The sequence below is a fragment of the Conger conger genome, chromosome 18 (assembly GCF_963514075.1).
Source record: "Conger conger chromosome 18, fConCon1.1, whole genome shotgun sequence".
NCBI lineage: Eukaryota > Metazoa > Chordata > Actinopteri > Anguilliformes > Congridae > Conger > Conger conger.
Genome location: NC_083777.1, coordinates 15,941,925 through 15,962,903, shown reverse-complemented (window position 1 = coordinate 15,962,903; position 20,979 = coordinate 15,941,925). Strand labels below are relative to the sequence as shown.

The 20,979-nt window shown below is 43.4% G+C and overlaps 1 protein-coding gene across 2 annotated transcripts in view; it reads left to right on the top strand.

The window, feature by feature from the left end:
- Positions 1-20,979, top strand: part of LOC133118239 (adhesion G protein-coupled receptor A3) — a 106,059-nt gene that overhangs the window by 61,219 nt on the left and 23,861 nt on the right. For both annotated transcript variants that reach the window (XM_061228068.1, XM_061228069.1), the window contains 2 exons: positions 11,997-12,204; positions 13,000-13,214. In XM_061228068.1, the coding sequence (XP_061084052.1) occupies positions 11,997-12,204; positions 13,000-13,214 (423 nt within the window). The remainder of the gene's footprint in view (positions 1-11,996; positions 12,205-12,999; positions 13,215-20,979) is intronic.

Here is a 20,979-nt window from a genome sequence, read left to right as displayed (position 1 = left end):
AATTTTACATTGAAGCTCTAGAACAACTGTTTTTCCCCTAAATCATAAAATGGTACATACAACACACCATTATGTATCGTTGGATTCTGTATCATAGGAAATTGTTTATAGGGAAATCAAAGGTTTTGTAGCTATATTTATTATGTCAAAGTTTAGTGTTCAACACATGTTTTATGCAGTAACAGTAAATATTTGAGTGTAGTTCGCAACCAGAAATGAATGGAATTCAGTTGCCATTCTCTCTCTCTCTCTCTCTCTCTCTCTCTCTCTCTCTCGGAATCTTTTTCTCAATTCCCACAATGTGCAGATTTATGGCTTTTCATTTCATTAGCATTTAGCCAAGCTGTTCAGAGTGCTTTATGTGGAGTATCTTCTCTGAAAATGTGCCCTTCCCTCTCACACTGAAAGTGGGCCAAGCTGGAGGCATTGGCTGAGAGTAGTATTGGTCCTGAGTGTGAACAGGGCTCTGAGCAGGGGTAACTTCACGGAATGCAGTTCTCAAATTCAGGGACTGGATGGCACCCAACTGACTCGAGGGTAACATCTGACTGGAGTCTCCCAGCCCCACTACCTTAAAGACATGAACACAAACAAAAATATGAATCTATATATTAGGGCGGCCTGTAGTGTAGTGGTTAAGGTAAATGACTGGGACATGCAAGGTCGGTGGTTCTAATCCCGGTGTAGCCGCAATAAGATCCACACAGCCGTTGGGTCCTTGAGCAAGGCCCTTAACCCTGCATTGCTCCAGGGGAGGTTTGTCTTCTGCTTAGTCTAATCAATTGTACGTCACTCTGGATAAGAGCATCTGCCAAATGCCAATAATGTAATGTATTTTATCAAAAGTATTTTCAATAGTTTTGTTGAATAGCTTTCTAGTCATCATTAGTCCTTAGCATGTTTGTGAGTCCTGTTGCGGTTTTAAGGTTTTGTTAGATTACGTAACATTAATATTAGTTCTGTTATGCTTGGCGATATGTATACTGTATATTTGTATGTATAATGGCTTCATATTTTGTATTTGATTCGGCCTGGGTAACTTATAGCAAGTTGTTAACTAGTGACGGGTAGAGTCTTTTCACTGAACCACACTTTAATTCTAGCCCTAGGAGTCATAAAAATCTATTTTCTTTTATTAAAAGTGATGAAAAACTGGAATATCACAAATAAATACAAAGACTTGTGTTTTAAATCTTTTATTTTGTAAAAAGCATTTCACAAAAACAAACAAAAAAAATACTATAAGGCTTTCTTGTCAGCCTCAAACATGAATCTAATCTTGACTCAATCCTAAGACTTACTGTCCCATATTTACTAACCCTAACATTAACAGTAGCCTTACCCTTACTTATGATTGTTATCAGACAAACAGCATAAAACTGTGAACTTTTAAACATGGCTTTGCTATTTAAGATCAAATCTTTTTTTAGCCTTTAGTGCTGCCATGAGTATTTTTTAAAAGCACTTGTAAGTTTTCCATATGATTAATTTATTTCCCTTTAATGCAGTTGCCTTCATGAAGATTAACTGTGCAAACACAATCTAGGCTACTATCTTTAGGCTAAACTAGCATTAACATGCTGATGTTTATTCTAGGCTGTTCAAGAGGCTTATAGTCACGAAAGTAGTTCACAAAAATGTCACGGTGATCATGTAAGAATATGGTATGATAGCCTACAAGTCATCAATAGCCTTATTTTTTGCAGCACATCCTGTATTTACGTTTTGTAACCCAAAGCATTTAAGCGTTTCATATGTACACCGCTTTAAAAATACGCATTTCCTCCTGCGAGCACCACATATTTGTGAATTTGTGTTGTTAATTATCCCTCTCTTTCCTTTTGAATTGTTTCCTTTGGAACCAGGGTCTAGTGGACGTGATGGTTAACTTCATCTGTTGTCCGCAGTATATCTTACTTCAGTGTTCATCCTCTGGTCCCTTGACTACGGTGCACACGCGAGGCACAGAACTACTGTATAGGCTTAAGGCAAAATGTTTTGCCATGATTTATTAGATATAGTCCAGCTTTGTGTTTTTTTATATCTTACTTTCCCAGAATAGCTCAATAAAATGTCTATCAAACACTGCTGGTAGCCTACCAGTCTACTAAGGCCTTGTAATTATTGCAAAGGAGATTGAAAGCTATTGGGTGCTTATTCTCTTATTCCTCTCCTGGAGTTCTGTGTGAAGTGGAGCCAGAGAGAATGCTCTGTAAGTGGGTCTGCTGTTGGAAAACAGACTTTAGGCACCAGAAATAGTATTCATTACATTACATTATTGGCATTTGGCAGACGCTCTTATCCAGAGCGACGTACAGTTGATTAGACTAAGCAGGAGACAATCCTCCCCTGGAGCAATGCAGGGTTAAGGGCCTTGCTCAAGGGCCCAACGGCTGTGCGGATCTTATTGTGGCTACACCGGGATTAGAACCACCGACCTTGCGTGTCATTTACCTTAACCACTATGCTACAGGCCGCCCATATTCAAATTATTGTAAGGAATAAGCAGCTTGTCAACTTGAAGAGAAGATTTTAAATTGTCCCACCCTTATTTCTGACCTATGAATCCTTCCATAATTGTTACCCTCTCTGCTTTCTCACTGTCTGAAAAAAAGCAAGAAATAAGAAAGCACTGTTCACTCTTTCTCAAAAAAAATGTGCTCAGGGCTGAAATTTAATATTTCAGTTTGACTACTGTTCGCTGCCCTGGGTTAAGAGAAATTTGTTACGAGGTATAGTGTTAGTAGTCCAGACATCTATTCCCATATTAGTTCCGTTTAACTTCAGAACCTCTCGCTGTTGGAGATACCCCCCCTGGCCACGAGTCTGTTGGCTGCGATGCTGTAGCGGTTTGATTGGCCGGACCAGACCATTTTGAGAGGAGCACTGTAGCACTGTTGATCGGTGTACAACGTGCTTGCTTCTCACTCCTCTGGACTGGAAAAGGCATTTCTGTCATATCGTGATGGATACCGCAGGCGCGTTTTGATTAAGTGCGTGCAAATTTACTTGCGTCCCCTCGGAGTGATTGGTTTCCTGGAGAAATAGCTTCTGGGTCCCATGCCACTGGGCTATTACTGCGGGACGAGGGGGGCCGGGGGGTGGAGGGGGAGGGCTCTCTCTGTGGCCGTGGCGACGGCGATGCATTATGGGATCGATATCGTGGAAGAGGGTCAGGGCCACAGAGTGCAGGGATAAATCGCCTCTCTGCGCTCTGTGATCAGGGCTTTGGGCCCCTGAGCTTCTTCTTCTGTGGTGCTTTCAGCCACACTGACCCAAACGCATGCTTTTAGGACCGCAACAAAACCCGAGTGAACATATTTCTGCCTAATGACACAAATTACCCATATAATGCGATAAACGAAGTGCCTGTTAAGTTGGATTTGGACTTTCATTATTTTACCCAAAAAAATATTAAGGCGAATGCTCTGTTCATTTCTGTCTTTCATTTGAGCCGCCTGCCCTGCCCCACCTGATTTGCTTTGGTTAAGCGTTAAGCAATACCAACGCAATGATATGTAAAGGCATATGCTGCAATATATCCTTGATAAGAGCATCTGCTGAAAACAAGATAAGCCTGCACTTGTAAATGCCATGTTATTCTGCTCCAGGCTGTTCGCATTCATATCCAATTTCATTTCAAAGTGCAGATTATTCCTTGCTTTGGCCACTGCTGTGCGCCTGTGTCTTATTTCCCACAGAGGTGTTCATCGTTGATATAATAAAGAATATTACATTTCTCAAACGAGCATTATTAAAGACCTATTTTAATTTAAGTCATTTACTGGCAACCTGCACCTGCAGCACGTGTAGTCGTTTGGACTCTTCCCTCAGTTTAAGTACACTGAAGGTGATTTATTTGTGCACCTTGCTTCCCCAAAATGCAATGATGAATATTCATAATCTGGTGCTATGATACAATAATGCAAATGGGAGCTCATGAATATTCATTATTTGGTTGCTGTGATGTAATACCGAATTGTCAGCCATTAGGCGATTATTCCTTCTTTTCCTCTCTTCCTGGTACCGTTCTTCTCAAACGTACCCGGAGCGCGGTGAAACGGTCCAGTCTCGCAGCTTCATCTCCGGGTTTCCATGGAGACCACATCCCAACTGCATCGTATACGGGAAGCACATTGGAGGAGTCCTTCCTTCCCGGGCATTACAGTAATGCAATGTGGTCCATACATCATAAAACATCCACATACGGAGTCTGAATATCGACCCCAGGAGAAAGTTATGTGAATTCTCACAAATTACAGGATGTTTTTTTTTGTTTTTTTACTTTTTTTTTTTTCTTACCTGTAGCAAAAATAACTACAAAAGAGCCTGAAATACAGTTGGACAGTTTCGGGACATGAAAATTGTCACCCTGTTGAAATACATATTTATACACCAAGATAAGTCAAGATTTTGAAATTTACACAAAAGCAACAGTGCACATACTATTCAGCAGTAATTGCAGAAATTCTGACACATTCAGTGAATGATCCGAACTCTAAGCACTGGTAAATGCCTCTGTCTGCGTCTTTGTATCACTTTGTATGTTCTGGTAATGTGGTTACATAAGAAATTGTATACCGATTTGCACTTGTTGACATAAGCATTTATGAATGTTTATGTACTGCTTATGAATGTGCAATATGACTTGCATGATTACATTTTTACCATTTTTTCTTTGTTTTCTATTTTTATATCTCCTTGATATATATAAAGCCCCTTTTTGAACCATTTTTCATCTTTCCCAGACTGGTGATGGGTTAAGCATGGTCGCACTTAGAACTCACACTGAAATCGATGCCCCTTAAACCATTGTGTCACGGTTCACTAATCTCACGGTGTATGGATCGGCTGACTTGGTGCACACCATGAACGGGGAGATCCCTCCAGACAATGTAAGAAGGCATGAACCTGAATCACTGAGACACTGCCAAGGGTGTAGGAGCATCAGGCCAACAGGGCCTGCGGGTTAAAAATCCGGGCTGCAAGTAAACTTGGTATAACCGTGTTATGAAAATAAAATGTAATTCAGATGCCCTCAAGCTGCTGGCTGTCTACACATTAATAACATAATGTATTTTTACCTCTTAAAGTGTTGTGGCTTTAGCAATTAATTAAGGCCCCATTTCCTTTGACCCTTTTAGAGATGTGTGCCGCATACGGGGATGTTGGTGCGCCGTTGGCTGATGAAGCGCACAAGTCAGCAAAGCGACATCTTCCCATGTCAGCCGCCCGGTCAGCTGGGCCAGCGCTACTGCCCTCTCAGCAGTTGGCCCCATGGTGCCTCAGGGCAACGGCGTTACCGCCGTATGACGAACATGCTCCATGACCGCGGAACCGCTGACAGGCCATGATAAAGCCCCCCACAACCCCCGCCCCACCCAGTATACACTCACTGAGCACTATATTAGGTAGACCTGTACACCAGTGTGTTAATGCAAATATTTAATCAGCCAATCATGTGGCAGCAACTAAATGTATAAAAACATGCCGATAATGCAAATAACCACACATTACAACAGTGGTATGCAGAAGAGCGTCTCTGAACACACAACGCATCAGACTGCTACAGTGGATAGGCTACAGCAGTAGAAGACCAATAAGTAAAAAATAAAATAAAAAGTCTAATAAATACCTAATAAATGCTCAGTGAGTGCATTTCATTTGTTTATACTTCAGCAAGCATCTAAGCCTCTGGGTTCATTACACACATGCGGAAAGTTTAGGGCAGAAGAGCTAATTTTTAGAAGTTATTATTTTGCATTCTCCTGGTACTGTCTCAGTCACATTGACTTTGCTTCTGGCCTGTTGTGCTGCAAGTCTTCCTGCTGCCGGTATACCATAGCATTGGCTGAAAAAGGTCTCCTTTGGCCTTTAGTGGACGGAGATAATGTGCGTGTTACTGACTTGAATAGGCAATGAAAATAATCTTCCATTTCTTAGGCTAGAGCAGTCTGTATATTCCGTTTATTTTTTTTCTTCTGATAAAATGTCTTATTGTATTGTAACCAACAAGTACAATGTGTTTCGCCAGAGAAAGGTTATTGCTTCCGACAGCTAGCTCTAAAGACGTGCGAGCCGGCTCTGACAAATATTTAATGCCCCCCCCAATTACGCCTGGCAGCTGAGATGCACTTCACGTCTGAAACGATGCAGTCACTCACTCCAGTGACACCCAGACTGCTTCATAAATACCATTCTCAGCAGCAACAGATGAGTGTTATTCACAGCTATCTTATTCTCCCCCGCCTCAAACTCAAAATTGAAAACGTGAAGGTTAAAGTCGACGGCAGAAACTGAATAAAACGGACCGCAGGAACCGCACCGAACTGGAAGGGCCCCCCTGCGTTTCGATTGAATCCCCAGTGTTTAAGAGCGGGGCTCTCTTTGTGGGGTAATCCAACCTTATGGATTTCATTCATGGGGGAGGTTAAAGCAATTTAATGTCTTTAAGCGAATATATTGACGCGGTGGCCACAGTTCACGTGGAATTGTGTGACCCCATCAGTGGAGTTTGGCGGTCCTGCGGTTCCATCGGAATGGGAATGCGATTGAGCCGCCATGGCGGCTATGCAGGAACGCCGGGGGCAGATGTGCATGTGGTGTCTCTGCCGTCTTCTCCGTGTCCCTACTGTAATAATATGCCCATGTGTTACTCATCCTAATCTGTGATAACAGGGTTACAAAGGAAAAACACATTTATACGCCACTTTTCAGTGGTTGGTTGGTTGTACAGTGAACATAGTTTGGCGGTGCAGGGCTGGGGGTGGTCAGGTATGTGGGGTACTACACTTTTGTGGCTTGCCTGGTCGTACAGTGAACATGGTTGGGAGGTGTGGAGCTGGGGTCAGGTATGTGGGCTCCTACACTTTTAAGCATAAGGGGGGAGGGGGGAGTGGGGGGGGGAAATCCCGATCAGTATGCTGTGGATTGATTGTCTTCCTCCTGCAGATAGTGCAGTCACCCAGGCCAAATGCTGACTCCGGAAAAATATTGTGAAATGGGATTACATTTTTAAGATGCTGATCCAGTCCTGAAATTCTCTCGCTGGGATCGAGCGAAGATTTGCACTCCTGCGGTGCTTCAGAGTCCAAGAGCATTAACGTTGGTTTCATAACCTGCTTAATGTTCAGTGTGCAAACCCACTTAAACCGTCCGTCAACACCATGCTTTCCAAAAGGCATCGCGGAATGTTTATGTGCAGCATCTAAACCATGCAGAGGGGCCTATAACTCTCTGATCGTCGAGTCAGTCGGTTAAGTCAATTTTATTTGTATTGTGCTTTTTGCAGAGGACTCACAAAGGCGCATAGCGTGGTTTGGAGATATTCTGTATTGCACACGTCTTTGGCAGAGAGATCATGGAGGAGGTGAAAGGAATCATTGCAGACTTTAACAAGCAGGGGACAACAAATATTTATTTTTTTATGATCTAGACTGGCTGACCCATTTGACTTTGCTCAATATTTATCTTTAGAAATAAAGTCTGACCGTTTTACCCCCTGACCACGGATTATTGCACTCGCTGCAGTTATGGTCGTACTGGCTTTTTTCACTTCCAGAATGTTTGTCAACGGCTAAGCTGCTTCTCTGCTCAATTTGCGGGTTAATTATTCAGGATGCACTGTTTTGCATACACAGATTAAAGTATGTTATGTGCTGTGTGTAACGCTGATTGGCTTAGCCATCCCTGAAGTTGAAGTCTGTATTTCTTTTGAGCTCATTGGCTTTGATGGATTTATTGAACACTGCTTTCCCTTCAGGAATGGTGGGATGATTTGAAGCTAATGGAACAGGCTCTAGACAGAGGGAGAGAGCGATGGAAGACGGAGAGAGGGAGAAGATAAGTCTGAGGCAGTAGGAGTATGTCTGTGCTCTCAGTGCAATTTGTGTTATTTTCCTGCTGAAATCTGCGCCGGAACACTCAGACCCAGAACCCATCTGGGGGGAAGCAGCTGGTTGGCATGGCAACTGTGTTGGCTCTTTTTAATTCTAATCTGCAAAAGCTGCTAAAACAACAGTAAGAAAGGCTCCCAAAATATGTTTAAGCTTTATAAATGAAAATTAGTTATGCACAGAAATCAGGCACACTGCAGTGCAGTCTTTATTTGGACAAAAGGACAAAATGTTGTTGTTCTTGGCTCTGTGTTCCAGCACATTTGATTTGATTTGGATTTGAAATGAGAGAAAAAATATCCAATGATTTTTGGTCCCCTAAAATGATTTTCGGAATTGTTTATAAAAAGTGTTGTAATTCTTACATGGGTTACTTGCTATGGATACAAGTATGGAATTAAAGCCAACAGTCTTGTCTTTAGCCATATAGTCATTGTTTGAGAACAAATCCAATGTATGCCAATAAGGAGGAAACACTCATATGAGCTCACTTAAGAGGTCATTGGGCCACCACGTGCAGAAGAGCTTGCATTCTGGAGGAGGGGTAGGGCACCATTATTCCATGAGAATGTCAGTGATGGAGGTGGTAACGCCTATTTCTGACTTCATTCCACTTTTCACATTCATGCTCAACTAGGTTCAGATCTGGTGACTGAGAATCACCCCTCTTTCAAAGTCAATAAGATCTCATTTTGGTCATGCTAGCCATAATTATAGACAACCAGCCCTGTCCGTTTTTTATAGACTGTTTTCAACAACCTTTAATTGATCACGAGACTGGCTGAAACACAAAGCAGCATAGGGGTCTTTCCTAGGATCAAGTTTATGAACCACTGCCTTGTTCAGTGCTTACAATGTTTGAGCTGTTGTTATAACATTACATTACATTACGTGGTATTTAGCAGATGCTCTTATCCAGACCGACGTACAACAAAGTGCAAATCAATCACAAGAACAAGTGCAAAAGTAGACCTGAGAGGACAGTACAGTTCCGAGTCCTAGTGTAAACATGCAGAAATTCAGAACCCTTGAAGAGTACAATCAACATTCAAACTAGCATACCACTGTTGGCAGCTAGAATACAACAACAGCCAATAAAAACAACAATACCTATACAAGTAACAATATCTATACATAAGTGCCATTACGGTCTAAGGCTAATCACAGTGATTGTGAGTTGGGGAGGGAAAGGTGTAGCCTGAAGAGATGGGTCTTCAGTCTGCGCTTGAAGGAGGTCAGAGACTCTGCCGTTCTGACATTCACCGGGAGGTGATTCCACCACTGTGGGACCAGGACAGACAGCAGTCTGAGCGTGAAGTGCAGGTGTGGCGAGGGGGAGGTACCAGACGGCACGAAGTGGCAGAACGGAGGGGTCTTGTTGGTGTATAGGTCTTGATAAGGGATTGAATATACACAGGGGCTGATCCTTTAACTGCCTGGTATGCGAGCACCAAAGTTTTAAATTTGATGCGAGCCATAACAGGCAGCCAGTGGAGGTTGCTGAGCAGGGGGGTGACATCTGAATGTCTGGGAACATTGAATACCAGACGGGCTGCAGCATTCTGGATGAGTTGTAGGGGTCTGATGGCAGATGCTGGAAGGCCAGCCAGCAGAGAATTGCAATAGTCCAGGCGGGACAGGACCATTGCTTGAACAAGGAGCTGAGTGGAGTAGGTGGTGAGAAAGGGTCGGATTCTCCGGATGTTGTACAGGAAGAACCTGCACGCCCGGGTCACCATAGCGATGTTCTTGGAGAAGGATAGCCTGTTGTCCATCACCACTCCAAGGTTTCTTGCACTAGGGGATGAGGTCACTGTGGTATCCCCTAGTGAGATGGAGAAATCAGAGAAGGGAGAGGTTAAAGCAGGGATGAAGATCCTCCGTCTTATCTGGGTTGAGCTTTAGATGGTGTTATAAGCCTAGATCTGTTTCAACTTCGCTATAAAGCTGTACCTTTGGGGACGCTGTGTGTTTTGGACTGTTCCAGAAGGTCTGGAGGGAAGGGGAAGCCATGGCAGTAGAGGGTATAGTTGGGAGTAGGAACAGGGACCTCTTCAGCCTGCTAACTGTCATTGATATTTGTATTTGAGTTGACGCTTGGCTGATTATCTTCAGAAGGAAAAAAAAACGCTTTGTGGTGTGATGCACGGTGAGCAGGTGATTTGGTTACTAGGGTTACGGCAAGCCACACTTTATGGCAGGGCAGACATAAGGGTGTTTGTCACCGTGGTGACCGCATGAATTTCAAGTGACTCGTGAAATTGAAAACAGGAAAAATCTAAGGAGTACCGCACCTCTGGGGTCCTTCACCGTTGGCTACTTTTAGCATTGTAAATCAAATCAATCAGTTTAACATAGCGTATGGTACACTGTGTGCATGCCTGCGTCCAGTGTTCAGGTGGCTCCTGATGATCGGTAGCTTGTGAATGGAAACGTGAACGCTGGGAAATGTGCCTGTGGACTGCTACCTCACCAAAGTAACATTGTGTGATGCAGAAACACCTCTGCTGTTTCTATCGCCAGTTCTTCACAGGCCGACATTACATTACATTACATTATTGGCATCTGGCAGACGCTCTTATCCAGAGCAACATATAGTTGATTAGACTAAGCAGGAGACAATCCTCCCCTGGAGCAATGCAGGCTTAAGGGCCTTGCTCAAGGGCCCAATGGCTGTGCAGATCTTATTGTGGCTATACCGGGATTAGAACCACCGACCTTGCGTGTCCCAGTCCTTTACCTTAACCGCTACACTACACGCCGCCCCATCTGCTGCACATCTGGACTACAGCAGCTATGGTGTCCTGAGGCAACCAAAATAGTGTAGAAGTTCCCAAAACCTGAAACATTCCCGAAAATGTTCATTTTCATCAAACATTTTGAAAGATCCAAAGCGCTAATTATGTTCAGGAATTGTGTTTTTCACTACTTATTTCTATTTTTTCTGTGGTTTGCAACTCTGGTGCAGTAGGTTAATCTTTGACAGAGCAAGTTTGCACATCCAAGGCCTGGATTCGGTCAGCATTGTTCTGCAGCTTTTACTCATGGACGTCGATTGAGTCCCGTGGAGTAGGCGCTGTTAACGAGCGATCCATTGTCTCGTTGACCTCAGTCAGTGGGCCGCAGATCGTCGGGGAAGCTGACACTGTGGATGCGGTCTGACTGTAGAACCAGACGCAGCGCTGTGTTTAAACCGTGAACGATGCTGCAACATAAATTCAGAGTACAGTTACAGATCTGTACCGTCCAGAGGTGGTGAAAATCAATACCCTTTCAAGTGTAAGTCAATGCGGCAACTAATAAGCTACAAACCGTGGCCGTAGGAAGAGGTTTACACATCCACTCACACTGGCATATAAAAATGGGCAGGGTTAAGCAGGATGCTCTGCCTTGAGACCAGCCAACACCTCTCTGGCTGTCATTATGGATAAGCCTTTTGTGTGTGTGTGTCTGTGTGTCTGAGTGTGCGTGCGTGCGTGCGTCCGTGCGTCCGTGCGTCTCTGCTTCAGAGGGGCTGCTACCTCACTTCCTGTCCTGTATTACCATGTCAGATGCCTTTCAGATTAGTCATTTTTAAATGAATGTCATCAGCCCTGTCTTGTGAACTGTATGCGGAAGGACAGCACCTGTCCTCTGAACTCACTAATTTAGATTCTGTTTAAGTTTAGTAATACAAATGAATGTATTTGTTTATTTAATTATTTAATTATTTGTTTGTTTACTTATTTATGTATTTATCTGCGGGGTGGGGTGGGGGTGGTTGGGGTCGCCGGTCTGACCGTCTAACTCTGTGAATGATAAAGCCTGCTTGGATGTCTCTTTAAATGAGAGCTGCAGTGTTGATGTGCCCTCGAGCTGAGATGGTAAGAACCATTTCCACCTCTGCGGCAGGGAGCTTGACCAAATACGCGTGCGAGAGCGCCGCAGACGCATCGAATTAAACCCACTCCTACGGTTGCTGGTGAAATTTGGTAGCTCCCAGTCTGTAGCGAAAGGGAGGCAACTTATCAGTCTTGTTTTACTGGAGTTAAAAACTGGGCGCAGCTCCGGCAAATGCCATGTTGTAATTAACATTTTTTCCCCTTTTTATTTCATCTGCAGAACGCAGTGGCAGTCGCTTCTATCCAATTACCGCTGGCTGGTTCTCCTAGCTCCCCTGCGTTGCAATCTGTTGATAACTCCACTTGCAAGCTGCAGTTTATTGTCTTTCGAAATGGGAAACTCTTTCCTTGCACAGGGAATTCGTCAAATCTCGCAGATGATGGGAAACGTAGGAGTGTTTCGACACCAGTTGCTTTCACTAAATTAGGTAAGACATAAATGTATTTATTTTTCCTCCGTGTCCAATGCATGTGAAGTGACTAGTTGTCAAGTTTTGCAGTTGTTGAAGGTTGAAAGATGATACGGGCACACGTATGAGCACACAATTGGAATACCTGCTGAATACATTTGGAGTCTGGGTCCGTGTATAACCACCTTTTGCTGCAGTGGTGTGGATGTTTTTGACGCGATTCTGAAGTGCCATTTCCACCGTAGTCGGCGTGGTTTCTGCAAAAAAGGCAGAATACGCTGTATCTAATCTAATTGAAATAGGTATTCGTTTCAATGTATTCGACGCGATTCTGACGGTATTATCGCTGTTAATAATGTTTTTTGTTTAATGACATGGTAGAGTTTGCGTCATTGTGCTTATCGTCTGGTAACGGCAGCAAGAGAGACGTTTAATCGGCAACATTATACAAACAGGTCTTATGGAAATTGTATCACAGTTCACATTGATGTACCGTCTGTAGACACAGGACTCCTGTTAGAACATTCGCAAAAGCGTCTGCGTAGTATTTGTATGTAACAAATGGAGTAAGTGTTGTCGAAATGAATGGTTACATGTACACCTTCGTACTCGCACACACATGCACATACAGACAGAGAGAGGGAGAGAGAAAAGGAAGGCTCTCACTTTATTCCTCTCGATTATTCATCACTCAGTAGTTCAATGCTTTATGCAGAGCGATTGTTTTCTTTTTTAGGGTCCATGCTACGTTCAAGATGTAGCACTTAAGACTCTTCCACTTCGTCTCCCTGATTCAATTTGTTGCTTTTGCAGATGGGTGCAGCGGAGGGAGCTGGAGCCTCTCTCAGCCCGTTACCGTTGCCCTCCGGCACTTCGCGCTGGGTGTAGACCCAACTGCAGCCTATTGGGATTTTGACCTTCTAGATGGACACGGGGGCTGGAGGGCAGAAGGGTGCCACATAACGGGCTCTTTGGGCAATACCACCACCATTCATTGTGCGCACCACAATAACTTTGCAGTGCTAATGGTGAGTACAGTCTCTGGAGAGGGGCGGAGGTCCGCTCTTCTCTCACAGCTTTTTATTTCTTTCTCTTCCCCCTTTTCTCAGCGTTCTCATCGAAAGGATATCCGTTTCATGTGTCATTGATAGATAGCCTCACGTGGTTGTCAGAGTAATAATTTTAAAGCTGGATCGTTTCGTTTTAATTGATTGTAATGTGACATAGGCTACGATGTATGGTGTTGTGTACAGCAAGTCTAAGGTGTATTGCTGATGGAATGCGTTGGCTCTGTTTTACCTTTTTTACGTCAAAGCTCCTGTCTAGTCGCGATTGCTCTTCGTTCATATCCTGGTGAATTATAGCTAAGACTTTCCATAAAAAAATAAACAAATAAAAAAGAATACAAAATAATAGCGTTTTTAACCCTGAGAGGTATCTCCTGGTTAGCGTCCGCCTGCGTGCGCTTGTGGTGTACTAATTAGTTGCAGTTTACCGCAATGTTGTATAGTAAACGCGGCAATGGTTTTCGTCGTTATTCTGTTGTTTTTCATTTACAACATAAGTCGAGTTGCACGCCTCTGCTTCATTGCTTTTGATCCTGCTGTGATCACACTGTGTTAGAATTAATTCTACGACCATAATAGTGGTCGCACAGTGGCAACACGTCTCGCTCTTTCGTGGCGCTGCGCTTAGTCTGAGATTATGTGAGCAGGATGTTTACTGAACGGAGAGGGAGGCTGAACTGGGAGGTCTTTTCTTGGCTTTGAATACGACCGATGAGATGTTCTATGATTCTGGTACTTTGTCGTTTTTTTTGTTGCTGATATATAGACACAATTTATTGACAGAGGTCGCGTTTATACGTATTAAAAACTGTCATATAGAGAGGGCAACCCAAGCAACTGGAAGTGAGGAAACGCGTGCACTGCATGTCAATCTGTGGTTGTCAGATGGGGCGCAGCTGTCAGCCAGTCATCGCGTGGGTCTGTGGCAATGTGTGTATTTAATATCCTTCCAGCCCGGAACCCAGGCTTTTCGTCGCGGCGCGGGGAGTGCTGTCAGGGCCGTGGGATTGTCAGAGAAAGAGTAAATTAAAATCCCCAAGCAATTCGAATTAATGATTTGTTTCTTCAGCGTATTTGACGTTTTGATCGCCATGCATTAAGATGATGCTTTTTTCAGTGACTTTAACTGAGATGGAATATTTACTTACGTAGTCACCCCCCCCCCCCCCCTTTCCACTGCAGTGACCGCTGACATGACTCTATTTACGGATATATGACATCATAATATTATTTCCCTCAGTTGCTTCGCTTGGCCCTGCGCGATGGGTTCGCTGTGCTGTTATTTTACCTGTTGCCTGATCTGTTGACAGGACTTTATAGGCTATTTCTTTGCACATTAGCTGTAAAATGCAAAATTCCAAAAGTGTAATCAGGAGAAATGTAAGCAGGAGTAGCAGTGTGTTCACTGATGGACGTCATTAGGTTTGGTTTTTATTGGGAATCTGTGTCTCTGGAATTATTCAGCGCTGTGTGTCTTGCACTTGAATCATACAATTTCAAGCATTGAGCTAAACCTTCCTTTGTGTTGTATCTCTGTGATGATGGCATTACATCATGAAATGCACATGCTTTCAAACAGGCTTTAGGTGAATATTTGTTGTGGATACCATTTTTCTGCTGTACATAGGTCTTAGCATGCATGCAGATGCGTATATCTATGGTCATTTGTAGGCCTAGAGTTTACACAGTTGAAAAGCAGCCTCTGGTTCAGCATGTTTTTTGATGGAAATATAGCACTGACCTAACCGAGTGAATTTCTTGGTCCAAACCCCCCACGCAGGGGTTAATGCAGGAAGGCAGTTGGGTGATGAGGAGTCCAGGGCTGGAGAAAATGTCAGTTCATTGAGCGGACGAGCCCCGAAGACACACTGTAATCTCCGCTCACAGAGACGAAGGCCCCGTTTCATTCACCAATGCGCGGAGATAATTAGCCTGCAAATAGCGTAACAGACCTGTGCAGTTATCCTCGGGGGTTCACTCCCAGCATCGGAGTTATGCACGTCTGACTAGGCTTCGGAGATTCCGCCTCCATCCACCACGTCTTGGTTTCAGATCCAAATGGCAGCGTGACTTTCATTTATTTATGATGCCTGTAGGATGACGTGAACCCCGAGTCGCAGAAGTGTGTGTTCTCCTCCGTAACAAACGTGTGTACGAGCACGTCTCGCACGTGCTCGTTATCTGTGCTGAAAATAAGTGTCCGTGTAGGTTGTGTTCTCTGGAGAAGATGTTACCCAGTGCGTATTCAGTAAAGCGATAGAAGCACAGCGAATTACTCTTTCAGCCAAGCCACTTTTATATTTGGGAACACAGATTTTTTTAGGGAGAGGGCCTTACAGCATATTCCAAATTATATTCGTGTAAAGACTATTTAACAGGTATCATAAATATTACCATTACAACCATTATAATAACCATTATTATTATTGGAACAGACAAATGGCCAGGGGGATGGGCTTCCCCTTGGTTTGGCTGTGTGATTAGCTGATTGGTTAGGAACTCCACAGTCCTTACATGGTTTAAGTTTGAGCGTGGTTATGTTCTGGTGCGTTGAATTGATGCATTTATGTAGGCTTTTTTTGTGTTTGGTGACGTGCAACAGCTGCAGTTGTGTGGCTTCAGTAGTTGCGATCTGGTTGGATTTAATTCAAGTTTTTAATTTACGTTTTTTGATAAATAACATGGATGTCAACATGTTTGAGGTGTGTTTCTGGTTATTCGATCTGAGAGAAAATTCTGCAATGTGCATTTTAAAGAGCGTACAAACCCATATTATTTCCACCCTGGCTTCAGTCCAGTTTCCGCTGTGGTTTGTTGGAGCCACTGATGCAGTTGATCTGGAGGCAGAAAACCACTTGACACTGATCCGTTCCACTCCGTTCCCGCTTCATGCAACATCGCCGTCACTCGCGGCTTCGTAGCTGCGCTGCTTTTGTGACGGTCCGCACTTTTCTGATATGAATGTCTCAATCACCTTTCACTTGCGTTTAAAGGTAAGAGTGGCTATGAGTCAAAACATTTACAGCGTAGGCCCTGCATGAAAAGCACGCTGCATTCCTCCCGGTTGACTGCGTTTCAGCACCACGGACAGATCCACACCAGGGCGTGCAGTGCGTTCTCTCGATATTGTGCCGGTTGTGTACAAGGGAGAGCCGGGCTGACTCGTCGTGTCTTAACATTGCAGGGAGATTATTTGTCTCTTTTAAATTCTCCTCGTATGATATATATAAAAAAGAAGCGGCGACTTTTACCGCCTAGGCAATCATTCTATTTTATAGCGGTGCTTAATTAGTCATGCACGCATTGACGGGGCCATCTGAATCAAGGAACAGCTGGCTCCTGATCGGAACCGAGGCAGTCAGCGTTTGCTACCGGGTTCAAAGCGGTCCAGTAATTGAAGAGACGCTGTGTGATGTCAGAATAATAGTACCTAAATGGTAGTTTTTTTCGTTATAGATGACAGGATAATAGTCTAACAGTCTGGCTTTGCGTGGATGGAACAGCCGTCTGGCTTCGCAGAACACTTAAGGATCTGTCAGCGTTCCTTTAGCCTTCTGGATGGCAGACTGCTCCTTCGGTTGATTCAGGGTTGTTTTAGTAGGGGCTCTGGATGTAACATGCATGATGGACAGACCCACACCTGTGTGGGTTGCTTCTTGGTGGTCTTTGGCTATTAGTCAAGGCCAGAATTTGGTTGAGGTCCCATATATCAAGCCTACATAGTGCAAATGACTGCACCAAAAATGATATTGTTTGTTTTCCACATGTTGAATGGTCTTGTGTGCTGAAGATGATATGCAGAACATGTCCTAATCTTTTAGTGTCACCTTCACTCCAAATATTGAATGTAAATCTTTGTTGAATGTAGTTACTGAATTATTCAGAGCTATGCACCTCTGTTTTTAAAACACAAAGCACTGAACTAAGTACACTTAAATCATCTTACGTATTGGATTTGCTGCCACAAGTTAAGTACTTGCCAATAGCCTACCTTAGAATGGGGCTGTGATTGGTGGCTCCTCTCTAATTAGCTTATACACCTGTGTGTGCTGTATGGTTAGACATACAGGACTGCATAAACCAGCATTTCACTGATGGATATGCTCAGTCTTTCAATTTCTCAGCCTCATCTTAACTGAAAACGTCAAGCAGATCTTTCCTGTTTTTCACCTGTTGCATACAACAACCTTTCATTCATTCTTTAGGGAAGATCATATCAACTTAGTGATTCATTCATAGCATTTATTGGAGAGCAGGAGCAACAAGTCAGTGGCTGTTAACACGTGGTGTGTTATGAGTAAAAACATGGGGGGGTTTTTTGTGTCTGAGTAGTGCTGAATTGCAGTGACGGGTGTTATGGTAATTATTATAACACTTGCAAGCAATTTGTTAGTCTGTCGGTTTTTGTCACCACTGATCTAGTGTGTCTCATTTAGGCCGTTTGGTGAGACAAAAAAACAGCCTTTGCAGTGACGTGTAGGTGTTACTCATGAATGGTTCGTTTCTATTGGAGTCATGAGAGCTCCATCCATTCATAGTAGTCTCATTCATAACCTGCTTGTTCAGATGCCTTCTCATTAACCGTCCTGGTGCATTGGCACTTCGGCATAGCTCTTGTATGTGCTAACCCTTTCTGCATGCATTGGCTGTGTTGTGTGTTGTGTGTTGTGATGTGTGTTCAGTGCTGGTGTGTATGCTCATATTAGTTTTTTGATCTGTAGCATACAGTATTTCACATCAGTATTTACATGATTCTATTTCATTTATTTTGCGCAGTAGATTATATTATCTCGGCAATCAATTTTCCTTTAGTGTTCATTGTAGAACATATTCGGTGTGTCAAGTCTTTTAAGCACAGTTATGCTCACTGTAATTGATTTGTTTATTGTTGTATAATATAACCTCTAATGGCTTTGTTTCTACCTTTTTTATTTTGCAGATTTTTTTAAAATGGTAATTTAACACAATGCCTCTAGACTTGCATATTAATTTAATCGATTTAGTCCCTTGCCGGCTTTTTCGAGTCATGACTAGGCAGCAAGTACAGTACATACCGCACTTGGATGTCGACGGCATGACAAAAGCAGTTCTTTTGTGAGGAATTTGACGCATTTAATTTATATAATGGGTGAAGTGTTGGTAGGCTGCACACTTGACAAACCACACTCAATTTCACAGCAATAGGAGTTACCTTTGATTTGTATTCTGAGCTTATGTTGCATGGAAGCTCTTATGAATTATTCATCGGTGCTGTAGACTGTGTTTTGGTGGCAGTGTGGAATAGAACGAAATCACCTTGGGGTTGCGGGATTCAATCTCGGGAGTGGCAATGTCATCGTACCCTCGAGCAATGTACATATCCAAAATGGTCGAAGTCAATGATCATGTGGACGGATTGTAGATGCGGTTTGTTATTTGCCCTGTACCAGGGCGTAAATCCGTAGTGTAGGCTGGTGTGCGCGGGGCTGTTGCTGTGTAGAAGGGCCGGTGGTGTTTTAACAGATGGGCAGTGTGGTGAATAGGTGCGGGGGCTGAAAGAGCCCTGTTCTGTGTACAGGGCAAACGCTTCTCTTTGCTGGTCAAACACAAAGTGTTCCAGCCGGATGCGTGGTCCTCTTCCCTGTCACACATTTCACATCCAAATCAAATCCGTTTTATCCCGTCTAACCCTGGGCTTTTCATTCAGACGGACTAACGATGTGAGCGGCTCAAACAGCGCACATTCCTGGCACCGCTACCTAATTAAATCCAGGGCAAATTGCTGGAAGTTGCATTGTACGGTAATTGCATTTGAGAGGGTGACCTTATGGTATGCCTGTTGGCCCACGCTGGCAGAACTTCAGTTTATTCAGGAGAAATGGTAATTCCACAACATCAACTGACTTATTGTAAAAAATGGTCAACCGCTAGAAAGAGAAAATGACTAACATGCAAAATGAATTTGAATTTAAATTGGAGTTGGATTAAATCTGCGGTGTTTCCCCCCGTAAATGCCTCCTGTTACATTGTATATACTCCGATCCCCATTACACGACTGACACTCATTCTGTGCTCTTATCGAATGGGTGATGTTAATTCTGTGTCCATTGTGTTTGGCTGGTATTCATTCTGTGTTCATTTTGATTGGCTGACACTCATTCTGTGTTCATTTTGATTGCCTCACACTCATTCTGAGTTCATTTTGATTGGCTGATGCTCATTCTCTGTTCATTTTGATTGGCTGATGCTCATTCTCTGTTCATTTTGATTGGCTGATGCTCATTCTGTGTTCATTTTGATTGGCTGATGCTCATCCTGTGTTCATTTTGATTGGCTGATGCTCATCCTGTGTTCATCTTGATTGGCTGATGCTCATCATGTGTTCATTTTGATTGGCTGATGATCATTCTGTGTTCATTTTGATTGGCTGATGCTCATTCTGTGTTCATCTTGATTGGCTGATGCTCATCATGTGTTCATTTTGATTGGCTGACTATCATTCTGTGTTCATTTTGATTGGCTGACACTCATTCTGTGTGGAATGGCAGACTGAAGAGCTGCCTGTTTAAGTCTCCTCGCAGTATTATTCACAGCTTCACAGCCTATTGCTTGCTATCCACTAACAATTTGCTTTAATACAGATTGTTTTGCTTCTGAATAATACATTCTGACTTTATAATTTTCCATTAGAATGAAACATCAACTGTTTCCGTCACTCTGCTGTGGTCAGCACTCAGGCTTGGCTCTTTTCCTGCGGTATAAAGAGATTTTCTGCAATTTCCCCCTAAATTGTATTACTTTAAGGTATTATAATTCAAATGATGGATGTTCTTTCACCTAGAAACTCACACATTAGTGTATGAATATATGTGGCTTCTCCCGGCAGTGGGTGTTGTGAATATTACTGGCTCTTCAGCTTGAGTAACTTGCAGACTATTGTGCGACTGTCACTGTTTGTAACTGCCATAGCTCACAGTAGCCTGGTATTATGGGTATAGTACTGGGAGTAATGCACAGGCTGCTGTATGTATAAAGCCAATTTGGCTGTGATTTTAACTTTAGAGCTATACTTTAGGGATATGTTGACTATCACCCCTATGTGGCCTTTAAACTATTGACTATTTGCCTTGCACGGCGCCTATCACCAGCCTGTAGTGTAGTGGGTAAGGTGCATGACTGGCACCCGCCAGGTTCGATCCCCAGTGTGACCACGATGAGATCTGCACAGCTGTTGGGCCCTTGAGCAAGGCCCTTAATCCCACATTACTCCAGGGGGGAATGTCTCCTGCTTAGTCTAATCAAGTGTAAGTAGCTTTGGATAAAAGTGTCAACCAAATGACATGTAATGTAATGTAAGGTAAGGTGATGCCTTTTGACACTGCAGTTCCAGGAGCTTTTCCGTCCTGAAGAGGATGGTTATTTTAGATGCTGCTGCATTGTTTGGTATGAGGCTGAACCTCACTGAGTGCATGCAGGACTGTTGGCATCGAGGCAGCACGGCGGTCATAGTAATGTGCCACGTTATATTATGTTTAAGTGAACGTGTGGTCACGGTTTACCACCAGAAATATCTCCTTTTATAAAGGCAGCTTCAACTTTCCAGCTCGCCTGATCGGTTTCTGTGGAACCATTTGGAAACATCATCGTACAATATTTAGACGATGAGAATGGCATGGTAATTGGAATGGATTTAAAATGCCGTTTCTGTCATGTATAAGCCGGGTGTCATTGTACACCCACCTCAGGC